The sequence below is a fragment of the Lithobates pipiens genome, unplaced genomic scaffold (genome assembly GCF_037356315.1).
Source record: "Lithobates pipiens isolate NorthernLeopardFrog02 unplaced genomic scaffold, aLitPip1_a1.2 Scaffold_30, whole genome shotgun sequence".
In the NCBI taxonomy this organism is placed as follows: domain Eukaryota; kingdom Metazoa; phylum Chordata; class Amphibia; order Anura; family Ranidae; genus Lithobates; species Lithobates pipiens.
In genome coordinates this window covers 55066840-55090290 of record NW_027507791.1, presented here as the reverse complement: position 1 = coordinate 55090290, position 23451 = coordinate 55066840, and the positions used below count along the sequence as shown (strand labels likewise).

General features: G+C 46.8%; 1 protein-coding gene across 1 annotated transcript in view; it reads right to left on the bottom strand.

The window, feature by feature from the left end:
* Positions 1 to 23451, bottom strand: part of MTMR11 (myotubularin related protein 11) — a 129703-nt gene that overhangs the window by 63955 nt on the left and 42297 nt on the right. Inside the window, exons 3-4 of the mRNA XM_077464249.1 lie at positions 22778 to 22914; positions 4919 to 4991 (exon numbers count right to left, since the gene is read on the bottom strand). Coding sequence (XP_077320375.1) covers positions 4919 to 4991; positions 22778 to 22914 — 210 coding nt within the window. The remainder of the gene's footprint in view (positions 1 to 4918; positions 4992 to 22777; positions 22915 to 23451) is intronic.

Here is a 23451-nt window from a genome sequence, read left to right as displayed (position 1 = left end):
GTAATGTGTGTGGTGAGCTTAAAGTGTTATTTCACCTTTACAGAAAATTGTAAAGGTGAACCTACACTGTATGCCTTGGCCACCTCCCCGGTCTCCTCTGTACTTACCTGCGGAGATGCCGAGGTGTCAGCACCCATGCAGCCAGTCCAGCAGTCCAGGAATGTTAAAACCCCCTGCTCGTCTCTGTACAGTGATTCTGGGATGGATCAGAGTGATTCTGATTGGCCAGTGCCGTCACAGAACATTACTCTGATCTGTCGCAAAGAAAAAAAGAGAATAGCAGGGAAATTCAGACCACCTGCATGGGCACTAACAGCTCATCACCCATGGAGGTAAGTACAGCGGGGATTGGAGAAGGTGGGCAGGGAATTTTTTTTAAAGTCAGCAGCTCCATGTCGCCTCCCCTACCATATCACCTCTTCTACCATGTTACCTCTTCTACCATATCACCTCTTCTACCATATCACCTCTTCTACCATATCACCTCTTCTACCATGTTACCTCTTCTACCATATCACCTCTTCTACCATATCACCTCTTCTACCATATCACCTCTTCTACCATATCACCTCTTCTACCATATCACCTCTTCTACCATATCACCTCTTCTACCATATCACCTCTTCTACCATATCACCTCTTCTACCATGTTACCTCTTCTACCATATCACCTCTTCTACCATGCCACCTCTTCTACCATGTCACCTCTTCTTCTACCATATCACCTCTTCTACCATGTCACCTCTTCTTCTACCATATCACCTCTTCTACCATGTCACCTCTTCTTCTACCATATCACCTCTTCTACCATGTCACCTCTTCTTCTACCATATCACCTCTTCTACCATGTCACTATCACCTCTTCTACCATGTCACCTCTTCTTCTACCATATCACCTCTTCTACCATGTCACCTCTTCTTCTACCATATCACCTCTTCTACCATGTCACCTCTTCTTCTACCATATCACCTCTTCTACCATGTCACCTCTTCTTCTACCATATCACCTCTTCTACCATGTCACTATCACCTCTTCTACCATGTCACCTCTTCTTCTACCATGCCACCTCTTCTACCATATTACCTCTTCTATCATATCACCTCTTCTACCATGTCACCTCTTCTTCTACCATATCACTTCTTCTACCATGTCACCTCTTCTACCATGTCACCTCTTCTACCATGTCACCACTTCTTCTACCATATCACCTCTTCTACCATGTCACCTCTTCTACCATGTCACCTCTTCTTCTACCATGCCACCTCTTCTACCATATCACCTCTTCTACCATATCACCTCTTCTACCATGTCACCTCTTCTTCTACCATATCACTTCTTCTACCATGTCACCTCTTCTACCATGTCACCTCTTCTACCATGTCACCACTTCTTCTACCATATAACCTCTTCTACCATGTCACCTCTTCTACCATGTCACCTCTTCTACCATGTCACCTCTTCTTCTACCATGCCACCTCTTCTACCATATCACCTCTTCTACCATGTCACCTCTTCTACCATGCCACCTCTTCTACCATATCACCTCTTCTACCATATCACCTCTTCTTCTACCATATCACCTCTTCTACCATGTCACTATCACCTCTTCTACCATGTCACCTCTTCTTCTACCATGCCACCTCTTCTACCATATTACCTCTTCTATCATATCACCTCTTCTACCATGTTACCTCTTCTTCCATATCACCTCTTCTACCATGTCACCTCTTCTTCTACCAAATCACTTCTTCTACCATGTCACCTCTTCTACCATGTCACCTCTTCTACCATGTCACCTCTTCTTCTACCATATCACCTCTTCTACCATGTCACCTCTTCTACCATGTCACCTCTTCTACCATGTCACCTCTTCTTCTACCATATCACCTCTTCTACCATGTCACCTCTTCTACCATGTCACCTCTTCTTCTACCATATCACCTCTTCTACCATGTCACTATCACCTCTTCTACCATGTCACCTCTTCTTCTACCATGCCACCTCTTCTACCATATTACCTCTTCTACCATATCACCTCTTCTACCATGTCACCTCTTCTTCTACCATGTCACCTCTTCTACCATATTACTTCTTCTACCATGTCACCTCTTTTACCATGTCCCCTCTTCTACCATGTCACTATCACCTCTTCTACCATGTCACCTCTTCTACCATGTCACCTCTTCTACCTTGTCACCTCTTCTACCATGTCACCTCTTCTACAATGTCACCTCTTCTACCATGTCACCTCTTCTACCATATCACCTCTTCTACCATGTCACCTCTTCTACCATGCCACCTCTTCTACCATGTCCCCTCTTCTACCATGTCACTATCACCTCTTCTACCATATCACCTCTTCTACCATGTCACCTCTTCTACCATGCCACCTCTTCTACCATGTCCCCTCTTCTACCATGTCACTATCACCTCTTCTACCATGTCACCTCTTCTACCATGCCACCTCTTCTACCATGTCACCTCTTCTACCATGTCAGTATCACCTCTTCTACCATGTCACCTCTTCTACCTTGTCACCTCTTCTACCATGTCACCTCTTCTACCATATTACCTCTTCTACCATGTCACCTCTTCTACCAAGTCACCTCTTCTACCATATCACCTCTTCTACCATGTCACCTCTTCTACCATGTCACCTCTTCTATCATATCACCTCTTCTACCATGTCACCTCTTCTACCATGTCACCTCTTCTACCATGTCACCTCTTCTACCATACTACCTCTTCTACCATGTCACCTCTTCTACCTTGTCACCTCTTCTACCATGTCACCTCTTCTACCATGTCACCTCTTCTACCTTGTCACCTCTTCTACCAAGTCACCTCTTCTACCATATCATCTCTTCTATCATGTCACCTCTTCTACCATGTCACCTCTTCTATCATATCACCTCTTCTACCATGTCACCTCTTCTACCATATCACCTCTTCTACCATATCACCTCTTCTACCATGTCACCTCTTCTATCATGTTACCTCTTCTACCATGTCACCTCTTCTACCATGTCACCTCTAAAATAACATTTCTAATCATATGAAATTAAAGCAGAGGTCCACCGATTTTTTTTTTTTTTTTTTTTTAAGTCAGCAGCTACAAATACATCAGCTGCTGATTTTTAAAATAAGGACACTTACCTGTCCAGGGTGCCCATGATGTTGGCACCCAAAGTCGATCCATCCCTTGGCTCTCGGTTGGAGGCGCCGCCATCTTCGGTAAGGGAATCAGGAAGTGAAGCCTTGCGGCTTCACTTCCTGGTTCCTTACTGCGCATGTGCGACTTGCGCTGCGCTATCCCACTGCTCCCTGCTGTGCTCTGGGATCTGTGTGTCTCCCAGAAGACAGCCGGGGGGGGGGGTGGGGGGGAGAAGGAGCTGGAAGTGGCGTAGATACCCGCGGGTGGCTCGGGTATCTATGCCCGGAAGTGGGAGCAAAATACCTGTATTGAACATGTATCTGCTCCCCCCTCCCCTGAAAGGTGCCAAATGTGACACCGGAGCGGGGGGGGGGGGGGGGACCGGAAAAGCGTAAGTTCAATTTTTGGGTGGAACTCCGCTTTGATTACAAGAGTCCCCTTTTACATCAGAGTCCACAGAGTTCCTCTTTTACAGCTGAACTTGCAGAGTTCCCTTAGACTTTAAGGGGGTACTCTGCAGACTCTGATGTAAGGGAGAACACTGGGGACTAACATAAGGGATGCTCTGGGAACCCTGATTTCAGGGGGAACACTGAGAACACTGATGTACAGAGAGGACTCTGATGTAAGGGGGAACACTGTGGCCTCTGGTGTAAAGGGGAACTCTGATGTAAGGGGTGCTCTGCGAACCCTGATTTTCCTTAGTGTACTCACTCAGACAGGAGAGAGAAGGGGGGAGACTTCAGTCACAGACAGGGATGGATGGTGAGCTCACTCACCCCTTGGCAGTCAGCACCTCTCATCCAGATGTATCCGAGGCTACTGGTCTTCAAATTTCCCACCCCCACTTTCCTTTTCTGAGCCACAGTGACAGGGATTGGCGTGTGGTTAGACACAGAGGGGTAGGGGCGGGCGGAAGAGGTGCAGATTGAGCCCTCTCTCCTCACCTGTCTGAGTGTGTGAGAATTGTTAGTGCTGGCTTTTGGCAGTGTGAAAGAGTAATGCTGCATACACACGACCGGTTTTCCCATCAGAATAAACTATGACGGTCTTTCAGACGGAGTTCCGACGGAGTTATACTGGAACGAATCACACCAAAGTCCATTCGTTTAGAACGCGATGACATATGACGGGACTAGAAAAAGGAAGGTCAATAGCCATTAGCCAGTAGCTGCCCTTGCGTCGTTTTTGGTCCGTCGGAATAGCATACAGACGAACGGTTTTCCCGATTTATTGTTCTATTTCTAGGTCCGTCAAAATTTTTGAAAAAAAAAAGTTCGATGAAGCCCACACATGATCGGAATATGCGATGAAATGATTCAGACGGACCTTATCTGCCGGAAAGTCCGGTCGTGTGTACGCGGCATAACACACACTCTCATCTTTCACAACTGCAGCCAGCAACCCTGCTGGGAAGCCACAGTCTGGTCTAAAAAACGTGTCCAGGTTTCAGGTGGTCTGAAAACTGGACGCATGATTCCAAACCCGAACTGTCCGGGGGAACCCCGGACAGGTGGCAACCCTAAGTGTAGAGGGTTAGTTCACCTTTATGTTTGTTCTGTAAAGGTGAACTAACCCTTTAAGGCTGCCCACGAGAGCGGAGAATCAGATCACCCCAGATTTTGACAGGTTCTCTTTAATACACAGACCGCTCTGCAGGCCGTAGCACACCCTTGGCTCCCGGTGATGAACGGTCACCACCTCTGTTAATAGTACACATGTGTGAGTATATTGTGCTCCTCTTGGCAAGCGATGGTCCTTACCTGCCAAAATCCTGTCAACGCAGGGCAGGGCGATGTCATTGTCGTTGTCAAATAACGCCTCGCCGGAGGAATCCTGCCACAGAAATACACGTCTCGTTAACTCTTGCATGTCCAAAGCGCAACAAACAAACATCTGAAGACAATGACAATGTCTGTATTATCCAAAGCAACCAATCAGAGCCTGGCTGATCGCTGGTGTTACAAAGGTAACGCCTGATTGGCTGAGAGGGGTAACACAGATAATAAGTCCGCATGCACACGGGCAGTTTGAGGCTGAAGTGATCGTGAAATACTGGTGTTTTCTGAACCCGGGGGGAACTGCGAGTGGCTTGTATAGAAGTGAAGGGCTGTATGCACTTGTACTTGGACATTGACCAATGCTTTTGCGCAAACCACCCTCACTTTTACGAATACGTCATACATGCATGCACGTTTACACTGAGCCTGCATTCACACCTAGGTCATTTACTGTGCCCAGAAAAAGTATTCATACCCCTTGAAATTTTCCACATTTTGTCATGTCACAACCAAAAACATAAATGTATTTTATTGGGATTTTATGTGATAAACCAACACAAAGTGGCACATAATTGTGAAGTGGAAGAAAAATGATAAATGGTTTTCAACATTTTTATAAATAAATATGTGAAAAGTGTGGTGTGGATTTGTATAGCGCCCCCCCGGAGTCAATACTTTGTAGAACCCCCTTTCGCTGCAATTACAGCTGCAAGTCTTTTTGAGGATGTCTCTACCAGCTTTGTACATCTAGAGAGGGACATTTTTGTCCATTCTTCTTTGCAAAATAGCTCAAGCTCTGTCAGATTGGATGGAGAGCGTCTGTGACCAGCAATTTTCAAGTCTTGCCACAGATTCTCAATTGGATTTAGGTCTGGACTTTGCCTGGACCATTCTAACACATGAATCAGGAATCTCCAAACTACGGCCCTCCAGCTGTTGTGGAACTACACGTCTCATGAGGCATTGTAAAACTCTGACATTCGCAGACATGACTAGGCATTATGGGAAATGTAGTTCTTTAACAACTGGAGGGCCATAGATTTAGAACATGTTTCAAATTTTTCCGACGGACTCAAGTTCGGTCGAAAAATCCGTTCGTCTGTATGCGAGTCCGACAGACGAAAACCGACGCTAGGGCAGCCATTGGCTACTGTGCTATGAACTTCCTTATTCTAGTCCGGTCGTACATCATCACGGTCGAATCCGTCGGACATTGGTGTGATTGTGTGTAGACAAGTCCGATTCGACCGACGTCCTTTGAAAAGTCAGACGGAATTCAGTCCGTCGAGAAGTCCGGTCGTGTGTACACGGCATAAGATTGCCCTGTATTTGGCTCCATCCATCTTCTCATCAACTCTGACCAGCTTCCCTGTCCCTGCTGAAGAAAAGCATCCCCACCACATGATGCTGCCACCACCATGTTTCACAGTGGGGATGGTGTGTTCAGGGTGATGTGCAGTGTTAGTTTTCCACCACATATAGCATTTTGCTTTTAGGCCAAAAAGTTCAACTTTGGTCTCATCTGACCAGAGCTCCTTCTTCCACGTTTGCTGTGTCTAGAGTTGCCACCTCACCCCTTTAAAACCCAACACATATGAATAACACGGGTTCTGTGGCTGATTAAGGTGGTAATCAAACACACTTAGTGCCTTATCTGCATTAAATTAGCCTCAGAACCTGTGTAATTCATATGTGTTTGGGTTTAAAGGGATGAGGTGGCAACCCTAGCTGTGTCCCCCACATGGCTTCTCACAAACTGCAAACTGGAGTTCTTATGGCTTTATTTCAACAATGTCTTTCTTCTTGTCACTCTTCCATAAAGGACAGATTTGTGGAGAGCACGACTAATGGTGCTTACACACGACCAGACTTTTTGACAGCAAAGGTCAGACGGAACGAATTCGGGACAATTCCATCGTGTGTGGGCTCCATCGGACCTTTGCTGCTAAAAAATCTGACAGACTTTAGAAACAGAACATAGTTACAGTTACGTTGAATAAAGACACCAGTCCATCCAGCTCAACCTGAGTGAGTGTCTACAATTGTCCTTATCCCTGTTCTTTTTCACTCTCAGATCGGTCCCTACCCTCAAGGAGCCCACAATCCAAGGTTCATATACTAGGGCCAATTTTTGGACAGAAGCCAATTAACCTACCTGCATGTCTTTTGGAGTGTGGGAGGAAACTGGAGTACCCGGAGGAAACCCACGCAGGCACAGGGAGAACATGCAATCTCTAGGCAGGTAGTGTTGTGGTTGGGATTGGAACCCACGACCTTACTGCTAGGTGAGAGTGCTAACCACTACACCACTGTGCCGCCCTGTGCAGTGTCCAGAAGCCAATTAGCCTACCTGCATGTCTTTGGAGTGTGGGAGGAAACCGGAGTACCCGGAGGAAACCCACGCAGGCACAGGGAGAACATGCAATCTCCAGGTAGGTAGTGTTGTGGTTGGGATTTGAACCAGCGACCCTTTTTACTGCTAGGTGAGAGTGCTAACCACTACACCACTGTGCCGTTTCAAATTTTTCCACCGGAACTCCGCCGGACCCAGTTCCTATCGAGAAATCCGTTCATCTGTATGCTAGTCTGATGGCCAAAAATCGACAATAGGGCAGCTATTGGCTACTGGTTATGAACTTCCTTATTCTAGTCCGGTCTTACGTCATCGCGAACGAATCCGTCGGACTTTGGTGTGATTGTGTGTGGCCAAGTCCGTTCATTCGGAAAGTCCACCAAAACGCCGCCAAAAGACCGTCGGACCTAGTCCGTCGAAAAAGTCTGGTCGTGTGTACGCTGCAGTATAGTTGTCCTGTGGACAGATTCTCCCCCCTGAGCTGTGGATCTCTGCAGCTCCTCCAGAGTTACCATGGGGCTCTTGGCTGCTTCTCTGATTAATGCTCTCCTTGCCCGGCCAGTCAGTTTAGGTGGACAGCCATGTCTTAGTAGGCTTGTAGTTGTACTCTTTCCATTTTCGGATGATGGATTGAACAGAGCTCTATGAGATGTTCAAAGCTTGGGATATTTTTTTTATAACCTAACCCTGCTTTATACTTCTCCACAACTTTCTCCCTGACCTGTCTGGTGTGTTCCTTGGCCTTCCTGATGCTGTTTGTTCACTAAGATTCTCTCACAAAACTCTGAAGGCTTCACAGATCAGCTGTATTTATACTGAGATTACATTACACACAGGTGTATTTACTAATTAGGTGACTTCTGAAGGCAATTGGTTCCTCTAGATTTTAGTTAGGGGTATCAGAGTAAAGGGGGCTGAATACAAATGCACGCCTCACTTTTTAGATATTTATGTAAAAAAATGTGAAAAACATTTAAAATGTTCCTTCTACTTCACAATTATGTGCCACTTTGTGTTGGTCTATCACATAAAATCCCAATAAAATACATTTACGTTTTTGGTTGTAACATGACAAAATGTGGAAAATTTCAAGGGGTATGATTACTTTTTCAAGGCCATATAATGGAAAATTGTATACTCACCTTTCCGTAATTTTCCTTTCCTGACGCATCTTCATGGCAGCACACACTGGGTTGTGACTCCGCCCCCACAACCTGACAGGATTGGATTAACTATAAATTTGAAGGGGAGACACCCTGCTGCATTCTCTGTAAATATCATCACAAAAGAAACAGGGAGGGCAACTGTGTGCTGCCATGAAGATGCGTCAGGAAAGGAAAATTACGGAAAGGTGAGTATACAATTTTCCATTTTCCTGACGCCTTCATGGCAGCACACACTGGGAAATAACTCGCCAGTTGGGTGGGTGCAAGTAAAATAATATTTATTCCTTATAATGCTGAAGAATTGGCTCTAATGGACGGATCTGCCGAAGTCGGCCATGGATAAATGAGCAGAATCCACCTTGTAGTGGGAAATAAAGGTATTCCTGGAGGACCACGTTGCTGCTCTGCATATTGTCTCTGGTGAGACCCTGTAATACGCTGCCCAAGAGGTAGCCACTGCCCTAGTTGAATGAGCCCTGATGTTTTCAAGAATCGCCGTATGCTGGGTGGAGTAAGCTTTTTTTAATGGTTCTGACTAACCAGGATGCAATAGTGCATGAGGAGGCGGCTTGCCCACGCCTGGTTCCATGTGGAATGATCAAAAGAGAGTTAGTTTTCCTAAAAGAGGTGGTAGCAGTTAAGTAGTTCATGATGGTTGTTTTGACATCTAGTGGATGAGGATTACCCTGATCGTCCGTGAAGGATGGAAGGATGATGGTTGTAATGGAAGGAAGTTGCCACTTTGGGTATGAAGTGTTTGGAAGGTCTGAGGACTACTTTGTCAGGAAAGAGAACTAACTTAATGCTTGGATCTCCGACACTCTCCTAGCTGATGTAATCACAATGAGAAAAGACAGTTTTAAAGTCAAGTCCCATAAAGAGAGAGTTTCAAATGGAACAAACGGAGGAGAAGCGAAAGCATGGAGAACTATTGAAAGATCCCATAATGGAAAGACTGGCCTCCTGGGGGGTTTAATGTTTAGATAAATTGGATTACCAATGGGTGGAATGCCCACTTAGTATCTGTTTTAGCTGACAGAGCTGATACCTGAACCTTTAGGGTACTTAAGCTTAGACCCTTGTTGACCCCCGACTGGAGGAATTCCAGGACCTGAGAGGGTTGCGGAGAAAGGGAATTCCATCCTTTCTGTTGTGCCATGAAGCAGAATCTTCCCCAAACCTTTGAATAGATGGTATTGGTAGTGGCTTTCCTGGCTTGCATCAGGGTTGACTTCATGAGAACAGTCTTGCGCTCTTAGTCTAGCCCTCTCAATCTCCAGGCCATCAGGTGCAATTTCTCTGATGCAGGATGTAAAAATTGACCTTGAGACAGAAGATCCGGAGTTATTGGGAGAGGAACTGGAGGTTGAAGACTGAGCTGTAAGAGTCGTGAACCACGGCCTCCTCGGCCACAGTGGAATAATCGTAAATACCGTCACCGAGGATCTCCTAAGCCTCACAATTAACGGAGTTGGAGGGAATATATACCCCAACTTGAAGTTCCATGGGTGAACTAGACAGTCCACTCCCTCCACCGATGAGAATGAACCTCTTGACAGGAATCTGTGGCACTTGGTATTCGTCGGAGTGGCTGCTAAATCTACTTCCGGCGTTCCCCAGATTTCCGTAAGGAGGGAAAAAGTCCGAGGGTTCAACCACCACTTGTTGTTGGATAGCGTTTCTCGACTCAGGCAGTCGGGTAGTATGTTCTGTGCCGCTGGGACATACACTGCTTTTAAACTTGTTAGATGTATCTGAGCCCATTCCAAGATGGGCCAAACTTCTTACATCAAGGTGGCACTCCTGGTACCCCCTTGCTTCTGAACATAAGACACTGCTACTTGGTTGTCCATTCGAATGAGCACATTTTTGTCCGTCATAAATGGTGTAAATGCCCTTAAGGCATAAACGGCTTCCCTGAGCTCTAAAATGTTCGAGACCAAACCTTGAGCCTGAATATGCCACTGGCCCTGGGCTGCCTGGTCTTGATAGTGGGCCCCCCAACCGCTCTGGCAGGCATCCGAAGTGACTACTTCCGGGTCTGGAGGGACTATCGGTTTGTATTTCCTGAGATTGCTCAGGCGCGTCCACCACCATATCGATTGCTTCACCGATCTGGAGATGAAGATGGGCTGACGCATTGCGACTCCATCCCACTGCCCAAGGAATGAGTTCTGTAAGGTTCTCATGTGTCACTGTGCCCATCGCACCATGGGTATGGTTGCGGACATGGACCCTAGTACACTCAGACAGGCTCTGGCTGGTAAGTGATTCCTTGATAGCAGCTTCTGCATTTTCTGTATCAGAGGCCGGATCTTCTCTTGTGGGAGCTGTATCTTGTTTGTTTTGGTGTTTAGATCTGCCCCTAAAAATATCATATTTTGTGTGGGTCGCAGACAGCTCTTTTCCCAATTGATTATCCACCCCCTTCTGGAGGGTTGTAACGAGGATCTCTCCGTGATGAATAAACGTCTCTTGATCCTTTGCTAAAAGAAGGATGTCGTCCAGATAATGGTGGACGCGTAATCCCTTTTCTCTGAGGAAAGCCACCAACGGTAACAATACTTTTGTAAATGTCCTGGGTGTCGAAGAGATGCCGAATGGGAGGCACTGGAATTGGAAATGATGTTGGTTTATGGCTAACCGGAGAAACTTTTGAAAGGCCGGATGAATTGGTATATGCAGATAAGCGTCCGATAAATCTATTGAAAGCATCCAATCGCCCAGATTTATTGCTAGAAGTATGGATTGAAGGTTTTCCATTTTGAAAGCCTCCACTTTGATATCCTTGTTGAGCATCTTGAGGTCTAATACAGGACGCAAATCCCCTGTCTTTTAGCAGAAACAAGGAAGAGTAGAACCCTCTTCCCTTTTGGCATGATGGGACCTCCAGGATCGCTCCCTTTTGTTTCAATTCTGCTACGTACTTTACTAGCAGAATCCTTTGGGGTACTGAGGATGGTACTCTGGTTGCCTGGAAATGATTTGGTGGGAGTCTGTTTTTGAATTTCATAAATCCATAAATCCTTTATATGGTCTGACCAGATCTTGGTGAAGTTCCTTCTGTTCCCCTGCTGGGGTGGCCTTAGATTTCTGTATCCTTAGAAAAGAAGGTTTTGTGTTTTTCCAGTCCCTTCTAAATTCCCTACCAGGAGAGTAGGACCCGGACTCTCTATATTTGTCCGGAAGATTACGTCTGTAAACAGGTCCCTTCTGCGTCTTGGGTCTCCTTTCGGAGGGGATCAGGCCTGACTTCCCTCCCGTTACCTTGGATATGGCAGAGTCTAACTTGGCACCGAACAGATTTGCGCCATCATATGGAATTCTGCACCAATTTATTTTTGATGCTGTATCGGCCATCCACGGTTTGAGCCATAGCGCTCTTCTCGCTGTTACGGAGGCCAGCATAGCCTTGGCTAAAGATCTTATAATATCTACTGATGCCTCTGCTAGCTTGACTTCTTGCAGAGAGGAAATAATCTTTCCCATTTCAATGCCATCCTGTAGGTCTTTTTCTATTTTAGATGCCCATCCTGAGATGGCTGTGGCCACTGCTGCTGTGGTAATTGCTGGTCTACAGGCTCCCGCAGCCATGGAATATGCCTTCTTCAATTCTAGGTCCATCTTTCGCTCGAGCACATCCCGAAAGGAAACAGCATCCTCGATTGGTAGTGTGACGTGGCGGGTGAGGCACATTAATGAGGAATCGATGATGGGAGCATTAATTAAAGGCTTCACTTTTGAGTCTTTTAAAGGGTACATCTTGGCTAATCTGTTTGTAAGACTAGATCTTTTGTCAGACCTCTCCCACTCGTCTTTAATGAGATTCTCCAGCTCCACTATAAATGGGAAGGATAACGGATCTCTTTTTAGGTTTGGAAAATATTTCCGTATTTTCTGAGGTTCCGCCGCATCATCTTGCCAGCCGAATGCTTCTTTAACGCCCTTTGCAAAGGGTTCCACCAGGGAAAAATCAAAGCCCACTGACATCTCCTGACCCTCATCTTCAGAGGAAGATTGTGATGCCTGAGTGAGATGGGGGTCTGCTGAAGACGTACTGGGAGCAGCTCTATCTAATGCTGGTGTTGTTTCCAGTATGGACTCCGGCACTGATTCTCTTATGAGGTCTGTAGCAATTCTTGCGTCTGCGACAGGCAAGTTATCTGGCAGTGCCGCATACCCAGCAAGCGTTTGCTGCAGGTTGGGTGTGGCGGCTTTGACATTGTGAGGAATGAGATCTCCTGCGACTTGATCGACTGTGGCGTGAGTAGCTATGTTGTGAGTGGCTGTGTCTTCAGTGCCATGAAGGAGATCTTGAGCGGGACATCCTGCTAGACGTATGGCTAGACCTTCTCCCATGGCTGGAACTTGCGCCTCTTGATCTAGACGGGCTGCCAAAAAAATGCAGCATTTAACGTCTGGCACTCTTTTTTTTCTCCCCTTCAATACTTACCTTGCCTGGTAAAGCCTCTTACCTAACTTGCTGATGGTGGTCTGCGTGGGCAGTGGACTCCATAGAAAAAAAGGGGTGAAGGACAGTCTGAGATATAGAGAGAAATAATGTGTACATATATACATATATATATATATATATATATATATATATATATATATATATATATATATATATATATATATATATACACATACATATATACACACACACACATATATATACATACACATACACACGCACACAATTCACTTATAAATATAAATATATATATTATTTATTAACAAAGTTTATCTGCAAGAAACAATATAATAACAATAATAATAATATATATAGGAGTCCCACAGGGACTTACCTGGAGACTGCAGAGTGATCTACATGCAGAGGCAGCAACCTTCCTTAAGTTTTGCAGATTGCACAGCAGAATCACAGAGAAATACAGCTCTGTATTTGAAAATAGCGCCATTGTGGCGGCTAATTGACGCTCTGCGCATGCACAGAAGCGTCTCGAGTGTTCCGGCGCCATTTTGGATAAGGGAACACACATTGAAAACATAGGGGAAAAAAAAAAAAAAAAAAACACTAGCACTGCACGTGCTCAGAGTGGCCGAACGGCGCCATCTAGGCTGGAATTACAGCATAGAGAAAACACCACTGAAGGAGAAACAAACGGCGGCCATGACAGGGGACTACAAGAGACAGCAATCCCAAAGGTAGAGAAAAAAAGGGAATATAAACCACCACTTACTATAGGAATAAAAGATGGATATTTTTTAAATAAGAGGAATTAATAGGCAAAGGAAGAAGGGGAGTCCACTGCAAAGGTAAAAAAGCTTCTTTAAAGCTTTGGTAATGCCAGAAATCCAGTAGCCCCTTGAGACCACCAGAGCGGGGGTTCCCTCCATAGAAGCTCCTTTAGAGACTGTACAGGAGGGACTTCCAAACAGGAGAGGCTTGAACCTGCTGGGGCGAATGCGGTAGAGGCTTATTCATCTGTAACAGGAAAACTCCGTCCGTCCAACCTGTCAGGTGAGGATAAAAAAGAGAATGCAGCAGGGTGTCTCCCCTTCAAATTTATAGTTAATCCAATCCTGTCAGGTTGTGGGGGCGGAGTCACAACCCAGTGTGTGCTGCCATGAAGGCGTCAGGAAAAGAAGCTGTGCAAAATCCCGCGGTGTTTGTGTATATATTTCTCACCACCGCACATCGGACAGCACACTGATTTCAATGGGCTGACATATGCACAACAAACGCACCCAAGTAGCTCACGTAGCTTTTTAGAGCTTTGAGCTCTGCACTTTTTTATTGTGAACATGTGTCCGCTTAGCGGGTTTGAGGTGCTATTAACAAGGAATGGCTCCGCAAGCGCAACACGCGTTCTTCACGCGTTTCAATTTCTGTGTGCGTTCACAAAACGCTCAGGTGTGAATGGCGTGTGATACATGAAAGTACTAAAGTGTACAGCCATTTACTTCTATGGCCGCTGTGTGCGCCGCCTGCCATGTCTCCGCCTCAAACTGTCTGTATACATGAGGCCCAATATAATCCCGATATCACAGGACAGGAACCTCCAATACGGGCAACATGGGCCTGCTGGATATCCCATTACAATGCCATAGCCACATAGCCATTAATATGGAATCACCCCACTTTTTGTTGCTATGACAACCACCATCCCCCTGAGGCATTTGTTGCTATGATAACCTCCCCTCCTCTGGGGCATTTATTACTATGATAACCTCCCCTCCTCTGGGGCATTTATTACTATGATAACCTCCCCTCCTCTGGGGCATTTATTACTATGATAACCTCCCCTCCTCTGGGGCATTTATTACTATGATAACCTCCCCTCCTCTGGGGCATTTATTACTATGATAACCTCCCCTCCTCTGGGGCATTTATTACTATGATAACCTCCCCTCCTCTGGGGCATTTATTACTATGATAACCTCCCCTCCTCTGGGGCATTTATTACTATAACCTCCCCTCCTCTGGGGCATTTATTACTATGACAACCTCCCCTCCTCTGGGGCATTTATTACTATGATAACCTCCCCTCCTCTGGGGCATTTATTACTATGATAACCTCCCCTCCTCTGGGGCATTTATTACTATGATAACCTCCCCTCCTCTGGGGCATTTATTACTATGACAACCTCCACTCCTCTGGGGCATTTTTTATTATGACAGCCTCCCCTCCTCTGGGGCATTTATTACTATGATAACCTCCCCTCCTTTGGGGCATTTATTACTATGACAACCTCCCCTCCTCTGGGGCATTTGTTAATATGACAACCTCCCCTCCTCTGGGGCATTTATTACTATGACAACCTCCCCTCCTCTGGGGCATTTATTACTATGACAACCTCCCCTCCTCTGGGGCATTTATTACTATAACCTCCCCTCCTCTGGGGCATTTATTACTATGATAACCTCCCCTCCTCTGGGGCATTTATTACTATGACAACCTTCACGCCTCCGGGGCATTTATTACTATGATAACCTCCCCTCCTCTGGGGCATTTGTTAATATGACAACCTCCCCTCCTCTGGGGCATTTATTACTATGACAACCTCCACTCCTCTGGGGCATTTATTACTATGACAACCTCCCCTCCTCTGGGGCATTTATTACTATGACAACCTCCCCTCCTCTGGGGCATTTATTACTATGATAACCTCCCCTCCTCTGGGGCATTTATTACTATGATAACCTCATCTCCTCTGGGGCATTTGTTATTATGGCAACCTCCCTTCCTCTGGGGCATTTATTACTATGACAACCTCCCCTCCTCTGGGGCATTTTTTATTATGACAGCCTCCCCTCCTCTGGGGCATTTATTACTATGACAACCTCCCCTCCTCTGGGGCATTTATTACTATGATAACCTCCCCTCCTCTGGGGCATTTATTACTATGACAACCTTCACGCCTCCGGGGCATTTATTACTATGATAACCTCCCCTCCTCTGGGGCATTTATTACTATGACAACCTCCCCTCCTCTGGGGCATTTGTTAATATGACAACCTCCCCTCCTCTGGGGCATTTATTACTATGACAACCTCCACTCCTCTGGGGCATTTATTACTATGACAACCTCCCCTCCTCTGGGGCATTTATTACTATGACAACCTCCCCTCCTCTGGGGCATTTATTACTATGATAACCTCCCCTCCTCTGGGGCATTTATTACTATGATAACCTCATCTCCTCTGGGGCATTTGTTATTATGGCAACCTCCCTTCCTCTGGGGCATTTATTACTATGATAACCTCCCCTCCTCTGGGGCATTTGTTATTATGACAACCTCCCCTCCTCTGGGGCATTTATTACTATGATAACCTCCCCTCCTCTGGGGCATTTATTACTATGACAACCTCCACTCCTCTGGGGCATTTATTACTGACAACCTTCCCTTCTCTGGGGCATTTATTACTATGACAACCTCCACCCCTTCTGGTGCATTTATTACTGACAACCTCACCTCCTTTGGGGCATTTATTACTATGACAACCTCCCCTCTGGGGCATTTATTACTGACAACCCCCCCATTGGAGCATTTATTACTATGACAACCTCCACTCCTCTGGGGCATTTATTACTATGACAACCTCCCCTCCTCTGGGGCATTTATTACTATGAGAACCTCCCCTCCTCTGGGGCATTTATTACTATGACAACCTCCCCTCCTCTGGGGCATTTATTACTATGACAACCTCCCCTCCTTTGGGGTATTTATTACTATAACAACCTGCCTTTCTCTGGGAAGTCTTTCTCTTGTAGCGTGTGTGAGGGAATCTGTGAGGTGATCTCAGCTGGGTACAGGTACATCTTCTATGCTGTGCCCGGACCTGTAGGGGCAGCAGCAGTTGCCCATAACGAATGTGGTGATATATGTAGGACAGGCATTACAGCGAACGGCCTGAGAGGGGACTAGAGCTGAGTCATGTGACCGGGGCGGGGCTGACACTGTACCATGTGACCTGCTGTACCGAAGAGTGTGAGGAATGGATCAGAGAGAGGAGGAATGATATAACATGACTCTGATGTATAGAGGGCGGGGGACTGATGTGGGGTGAGCTCTGAAGTGGGGGAGACTACTCTGAAGTTAGGGGGGTCTAAAGTAACTGGGGGAACTCTGAAGTTAGGGGGCTCTGAAGTGTGGGGGGCTAATCTGAAGTTGAAGGGGGGCTATAAAGTGAGGGGGGACTACTCTGCGGTGAGGGGGGGGGCGCTAAAGTGCGGGGGGACTACTCTGTGGTGAAGGAGGTTCTGAAGTGTGGGGAGCTACTCTGTGGTAAGGGGGGGTTCTGAAGTGTCGGGGGCTACTCTGAAGTGAGGGGGGACTGTTCTGCGGAGAGGGGGGTTCTGAAGTGTGAGGGGGGGCTCTAGAGTGAGGAGGGACTACTCTGCGGTGAGGGGGTTTCTGAAGTGAGGGGGGACTACTCTGCGGTGAGGGGGTTTCTGAAGTGAGGGGGGGACTACTCTGCGGTGAGGGGGGGACTACTATGCGGTGAGGGGGGTTCTGAAGTGAGGGGGGGACTACTCTGCGGTGAGGGGGGTTTTGAAGTGAGGGGGGGACTACTATGCGGTGAGGGGGGGACTACTCTGCGGTGAGGGGAGTTCTGAAGTGAGGTGGGCTACTCTGCGGTGAGGGGGGCTACTCTGAAGATGAGGGGGGCTCTAAAGTGTGGGGGGACTACTCTGCGGTGAGGGGGGCTACTCTGAAGATGAGGGGGGCTCTAAAGTGTGGGGGACTACTCTGCGGTGAGGGGGGGCTACTCTGAAGATGAGGGGGGCTCTAAAGTGTGGGGGGACTACTCTGTGGTGAGGGGGGGTTCTGAAGTGAGGGGGTCTAAAGTGTGAGGGGGGCTCTAAAGTGTGGGGGGACTACGCTGCGGTGAGGGGGGTTCTGAAGTGAGGGGGGACTACTCTGCGTTGAGGCAGGCTCTAAAGTGTGGGGGGGCTACTCTGAAGTGGGGGGGCTCTAAAGTGTGAGGGGGCTACTCTGAAGTGAAGGGGGCTCTAAAGTGTGGGGGGACTACTCTGCGGTGAGGGGGCTACTCTGAAGTGGGGGGCTCTAAAGTGGGGAGGACTACTCTGGTGAGGGGGGTTCTGAAGTGAGGGGGCTATCTGAAGATGAGGGGGGCTCTGAATTAAGTGGGGGAAATTCCTTTAGTTAGAGGGACTCTAAAATGGGGGGGGACTACTCTGCGGTGAGGGGGGTTCTGAAGTGAGGGGGCTCTATAGTGTGGGGGGACTACTCTGCGGTGAGGGGGGCTACTCTGAAGTTGAGGGGGGCTCTGAAGTAAGTGGGGGGAACTCTTGAAGTTAGGGGGGCTCTAAAGTGGGGGGCTACTCTGCGGTGAGGGGGCTGCTCTGAAGTTGAGGGGGCTCTAAAGTGTGGGAGGTTACTCCTAAAGTGAGGGGGGCTCCTCTGAAGTATGGGGGGCTCTAAAATGTGGGGGGACTACTCTGCGGTGAGGGGGTTCTGAAGTGGGGTGGACTACTCTGTGGTGAGGGGGCTACTCTGAAGTTGAGGGGGGCTCTGAAGTAAGTGGGGGAACTCCTGAAGTTAGGGGGGCTCTAAAGTGGGGGGCTACTCTGCGGTGAGGGGGCTGCTCTGAAGTTGAGGGGGCTCTAAAGTGTGGGGGGACTACTCTGCGGTGAGGGGGTTCTAAAGTGTGGGGGGACTACTCCTGAAATGAGGGGGGGCTCTGAAGTAAGTGAGGGGGGGAACTCCTGAAGTTAGGGGGGCTCTAAAGTGGGGGGAGGACTACTCTGCTGTGAGGGGGGTTCTGAAGAAAAGGAGGGGGGCTCCAAAGTGTGGGGGGGGGGAACTCCTGAAGTGTGGGGGGGGCTACTCTGAAGTGAGTGGGGGCTCTGAAGTAGAGGGGACTTTGGTGTGAGTGGGGAAGGGGGTGGCTCCCTCTCCTGGTGGGATTTAAAATGAGGTCCCAGCGCTGTGAATGCTATGGATGATGTCACAGTGCCCCCCCCCCCCCCCATGTCCTCATATACTTACTATATATTACACAATGGGGGCTGACCGCACAATATTGATTATTATAACACCACATTCGGTTATTAGCATCAGACCGGTGCTGGTGACTTTGCTTCCTCACACTGCCCCCAAGGAATGATATATGGATACTTACAAGCAGGACCAATGCAACCAAAGGTCATACCCGGAGTTCAGTATAGGCATTGTCATTGGACAAGGGGATGATGGCGGTTAGTGAAGTGGAGTCGCCAGGCTCCAGTAGAGTGAAACTTTATCAGAGAGGGGCACTGAAGACTTTTTTTTATTAACTATTACTTGGATGTTTACTTCGACAAGTTTAAAGTTGGGCAAAGTTCACTCTAAGGGTGCGGTAACACTCGCCAAACACAGATCACTCTTTAGAGAGCATTTGACTAGCGTGGTTGTGGGGCGTATTGCAGAGCGGCTCCATTCTCTTGAATGGGTTGCACTTAGTGGGCGCTACACCCAGCGAAAGCGGGCATGATTGGGGGGTTGGGGAAGCACTGAAAACAGTTCAATCCACAGCTTCTCTATTTTGAAGCGGTATTAAACCCAAAAGCAAACATTTATTATATTGCAGCTTACCCATTCTTGGATGTGGTGGCTGTATTAGTTTTCCATTTTTTAGGCTTTCTTTGTTTTTTCATCTGGTGATCTGACCAGTGTGGCCTCTTTCATACAGAGCAGAATCCATCCAAGCGGATCCGCCTGCTCTGCGTGGAATCTCTCCGCTGATCTCTGCTGAGCAGGTGGATGACGGGTCTGTGTCCGCCCCACTGTGCAGAGCGGACACGGACACAGCCTGCTGTTCTCTATGGGGCAGGTCAGATGGAAATGGAGTTTCCGATCCGGTTGGATGGGATCGGATTGGATGCCTATCGGTGACAGCGCCCCCCCATGGAGAACAAAGGGTGGTCCGAAAACCAGACCGACCGTCCACTGGTGTGAAAGGGGCCTAAGTCTGTTGTTTTTTTTTCAATAGAACACGCTCTCTGGAAAATGTATCGGTTTCCATTTACAGAGATGGGACAAAACATTTAACACTGACAAGGCTACTTACACCGACCCGCTTTTTATTTATTGATGTAAAACCTTTTATATTAATCGCTTCAGCCCCGGAAGATTTTACCCGCTTCCTGTCCAGAGCACTTTTTGTGATTCCGCACTGTGTCTCTTTAACTGACAATTGCGCGGTTGTGCGACGCTGCACCCAAACAAAATTGATGTCCTTTTTTTTTTCCCCCCCCACAAATAGAGATTTGTTTTGGTGGTATTTGATCACCTCTGCGGTTTTAAATTTTTTTTGAGCTATAAACAAAAAAAGAGCGACAATTTTCAAAAAACTTGTTTTTCTTTTTTTTACTTTTTGTTATAATAATCCCCAAAAATATATAAAAAATTATTTTCCTCAGTTTAGGCCGATATGTATTCTTCTACATATTTTTGGTTAAAAAAAACAAAAACGCAATAAGTGTATATTGATTGGGTTGCGTAAAAAGTTTTAGTGTCTACAAAATAGGGGATAGTTTTATGGCATATTTTATTAGTAATGACGGCAATATTAATTTTTATTTTTTTTATCGGGATTATGGCGGACACATCGGACACTTTTGACACTATTTTGGGACCATTTGCATTTATACAGCGATCAGTGCTATAAAAAATGCACTGATTACTGTGTAAATGACACTGGCAGGGAAGGGGGTTAAACACTAGGGGTCAATGAAGGGGTTAAGTGTGTCCTAGGGAGTGATTCTAACTGTGAGGGGGAGGGGCTTCCACTGACATGACAGCGATCGTTGCTGGCGATGACAGGGAGCAGGAGATCTCAGTCGTGATGCAAGGCAGAACAGGAAAATGCCTTGTCTACATAGGCACTTCCCTGTTCAGAGGCTCTGCGACACGATCGTCGGGAGACCGGTAGACATCGAGTCCGCCGGTCCCACGGGAACGGTCACACTGTACGCGGCTGGGGCGTACGCGCCTGCTATCCCTGGCTCTTATAGGGGACATACGGGTATGCCCATTTGCCCACCACTGCCGTTGTGCCAACATATCGGCGTGTGCAAACAGATTTCACCGCTCCAAGTCAAAACCACTGACAGGCTGCTAACTCTCCAAGTAGTCCAGGCGCTGTTTGTAGCATGAAACGCGTCAGCCACTTTGTTCAAAAATCCTTTTTTGTTCCCTTTTTGCTGTGATGTTTTGTTCAATGGAGTTTTGCACTTGCATTTGAAGAAATAAAGGCATCTAATTTTTACACAATCCGGAGTGCGGCTATCCAGAGTTTCGTTCTGTTTCTACACATAAATCGGCGTGTGGTTATAAGAAAAAAACAACAAAAAAAAAAAATACAACTGTTTGCTGTAACTGATTATAAAGTGTGTTTTGGCTTCAAGCTTCAAGTTTGGCTTCAATTTGTTAGTATATCTAAATCTGCTAGTACATCTAACACATCCCCCGGACTGACAATGCTGCTCCAAAGGTGGCCCCTGTGCTCCTTCATCCAGAGTGGGGGGGGGGGGCGCTCTAATATAGGAGGTGTGTTACTGGCCAGATCACCAGCTGAAAACAGAGAGGGGGGAAAGCCTAAAAAAAGAAAATAATAATAATAAAACTAATGCAGCCACCACATGTAATGATTGGTAAGCTGCAATATATGACATTTTTGGTTTTGGATTTAATACCGCTTTAAGTAAAAAAAAAAAAAAATAATCTTAGAATTTAAATTTGCTTGTATAACAACTTTGTTTGTTTTATATCAACAGAACATGATACGGAGGCAAAGAACTGAATTACAGTGTGGTGATGATCTGTCAGTCGGTCGCTGTGCTCACAATTTGCATAGAACTGAATTACCATAGACTGGGCAGCCAACAGATAAAACAGAAAGCTCTATCATGTTAAAGCTGAACTCCGGGTATAGTTCTTATTGCATAGAAGGTATGTTGGTGCAGCTTATATCAATGTAAGTATTGAGTCTATTCCTGTGGAAACAGAAGATGTCTCATCCATGTGCGCAGCCCCCCCCCCCCCCCCCCCCGTCTCTGGGGTCCTTGCACACATTGCACCCATGAATGATACGCCACTGGGAAGGTCACTGTAGCCGTCACCGCAGCCTTCCGTGTCCTGTGCGGCTGCCCTTCTGCATAGTGACCACAAGGGGTCTCCTTCTTGGCAGAACCTCCATTCACAGAACCCCCTAGTGTTGTTTTCAGTGAATACAAGGTGTTCTCTGATTGGACAGCGCGGTGATGACACAAACTCCATAAACTTTTTATCTGCACCGAAAAATATTTTTCTGGCGCTCCTCTTCCTTTACTTCTCTGAGCTGAGTGACGCTCTACTAAACCAGACTGGTCCAAAGGGCCACACAGGGGCCACAAGTAATACCCTTCATGGAATCCTGATACATAGCTCCCAACTGTGCCTGATTTCGAGGGACTGTCCCTGGTTTGGGGCAATGTCCCTCTTGCCCCCGCTCATTTATTCCTCATTTTGGTCTGATCTATATAGTTGTATAGAAAAAGCACTTTTTATTTTTCCCAGTGCTAAGCCTTTCATCCAATTTCTAAATTGCTGCATTTGTAGATGTTTAAAAGCCAATATAAAGGAATAGTAGTGGTAAAAAAATAATAATTTAAATTTGGATTTAATTAACCTTTTTTTTATGTTTAATTCTGTGGCAGGGGGCGTGTCCTATGTCCACATACGGTTGTTAGTCGGTGTCCCTCATACCCATCTCAAAATGTTGGGAGGTATGCTGATATCGAGTTAACGTGTTGCCAGTCGCCCTTGCTTGTATGCAGTCTTCTTTAACCCAATAGAAAAACTCATCCTTACCTGGGGGGAGCGCATACAGTCTGGCCGGAAGGCGATCCTGTAGCTGGTGCAGTACAAGGTGCCATAGACTTCACGGTGGCCATCTTTAAAATGCATGCGTTTTCTGACTCTCAGCGACTCTACATGGACATGTTCTCCTGAGGGGAAGAAAGAACTTATAAGATAACCCTGGTTTAAATTATAACTAAAAAAAGGCAAGCTTTTTTTTTCATTTTTGGATAGATTGGAGAGGGATTAGAACCCCTGTTCAGTTTTTATTCCTGTCTGTGCCCCCCCCCCCCCATTAAAGAGATTCCGCCCCTCTATTTCTCCTATTTACCATTATCATTGAAAGTAACAGAAAATCCCAAATTTTGAGTTGTCCCACAGAAAAGTAATAGAGGGGAAATCTTCCAATGGGGACACTAGTTCTAGTGAGCTGGAGGTCCCCAATAGGTTCCCTAATTTGCAGGGAGTGCCTCACTTCCTGTGGGACAGGAAGTGAATGGAAATCTTTGCAATGGGACTGTCAGGGACATGGCTGTCATGGTACTGGCAATGCCGCCCTGGAACACTCATGGGACCGCTCACTTAGAGGGTCCCAAGACATGCATGAGTGCGGGCTGGGATCAGCGCATGCCAGGTGGGCGCATCAAGCGTGCATCGCCGCATGCCAGTTTTCATCAGCATGCATT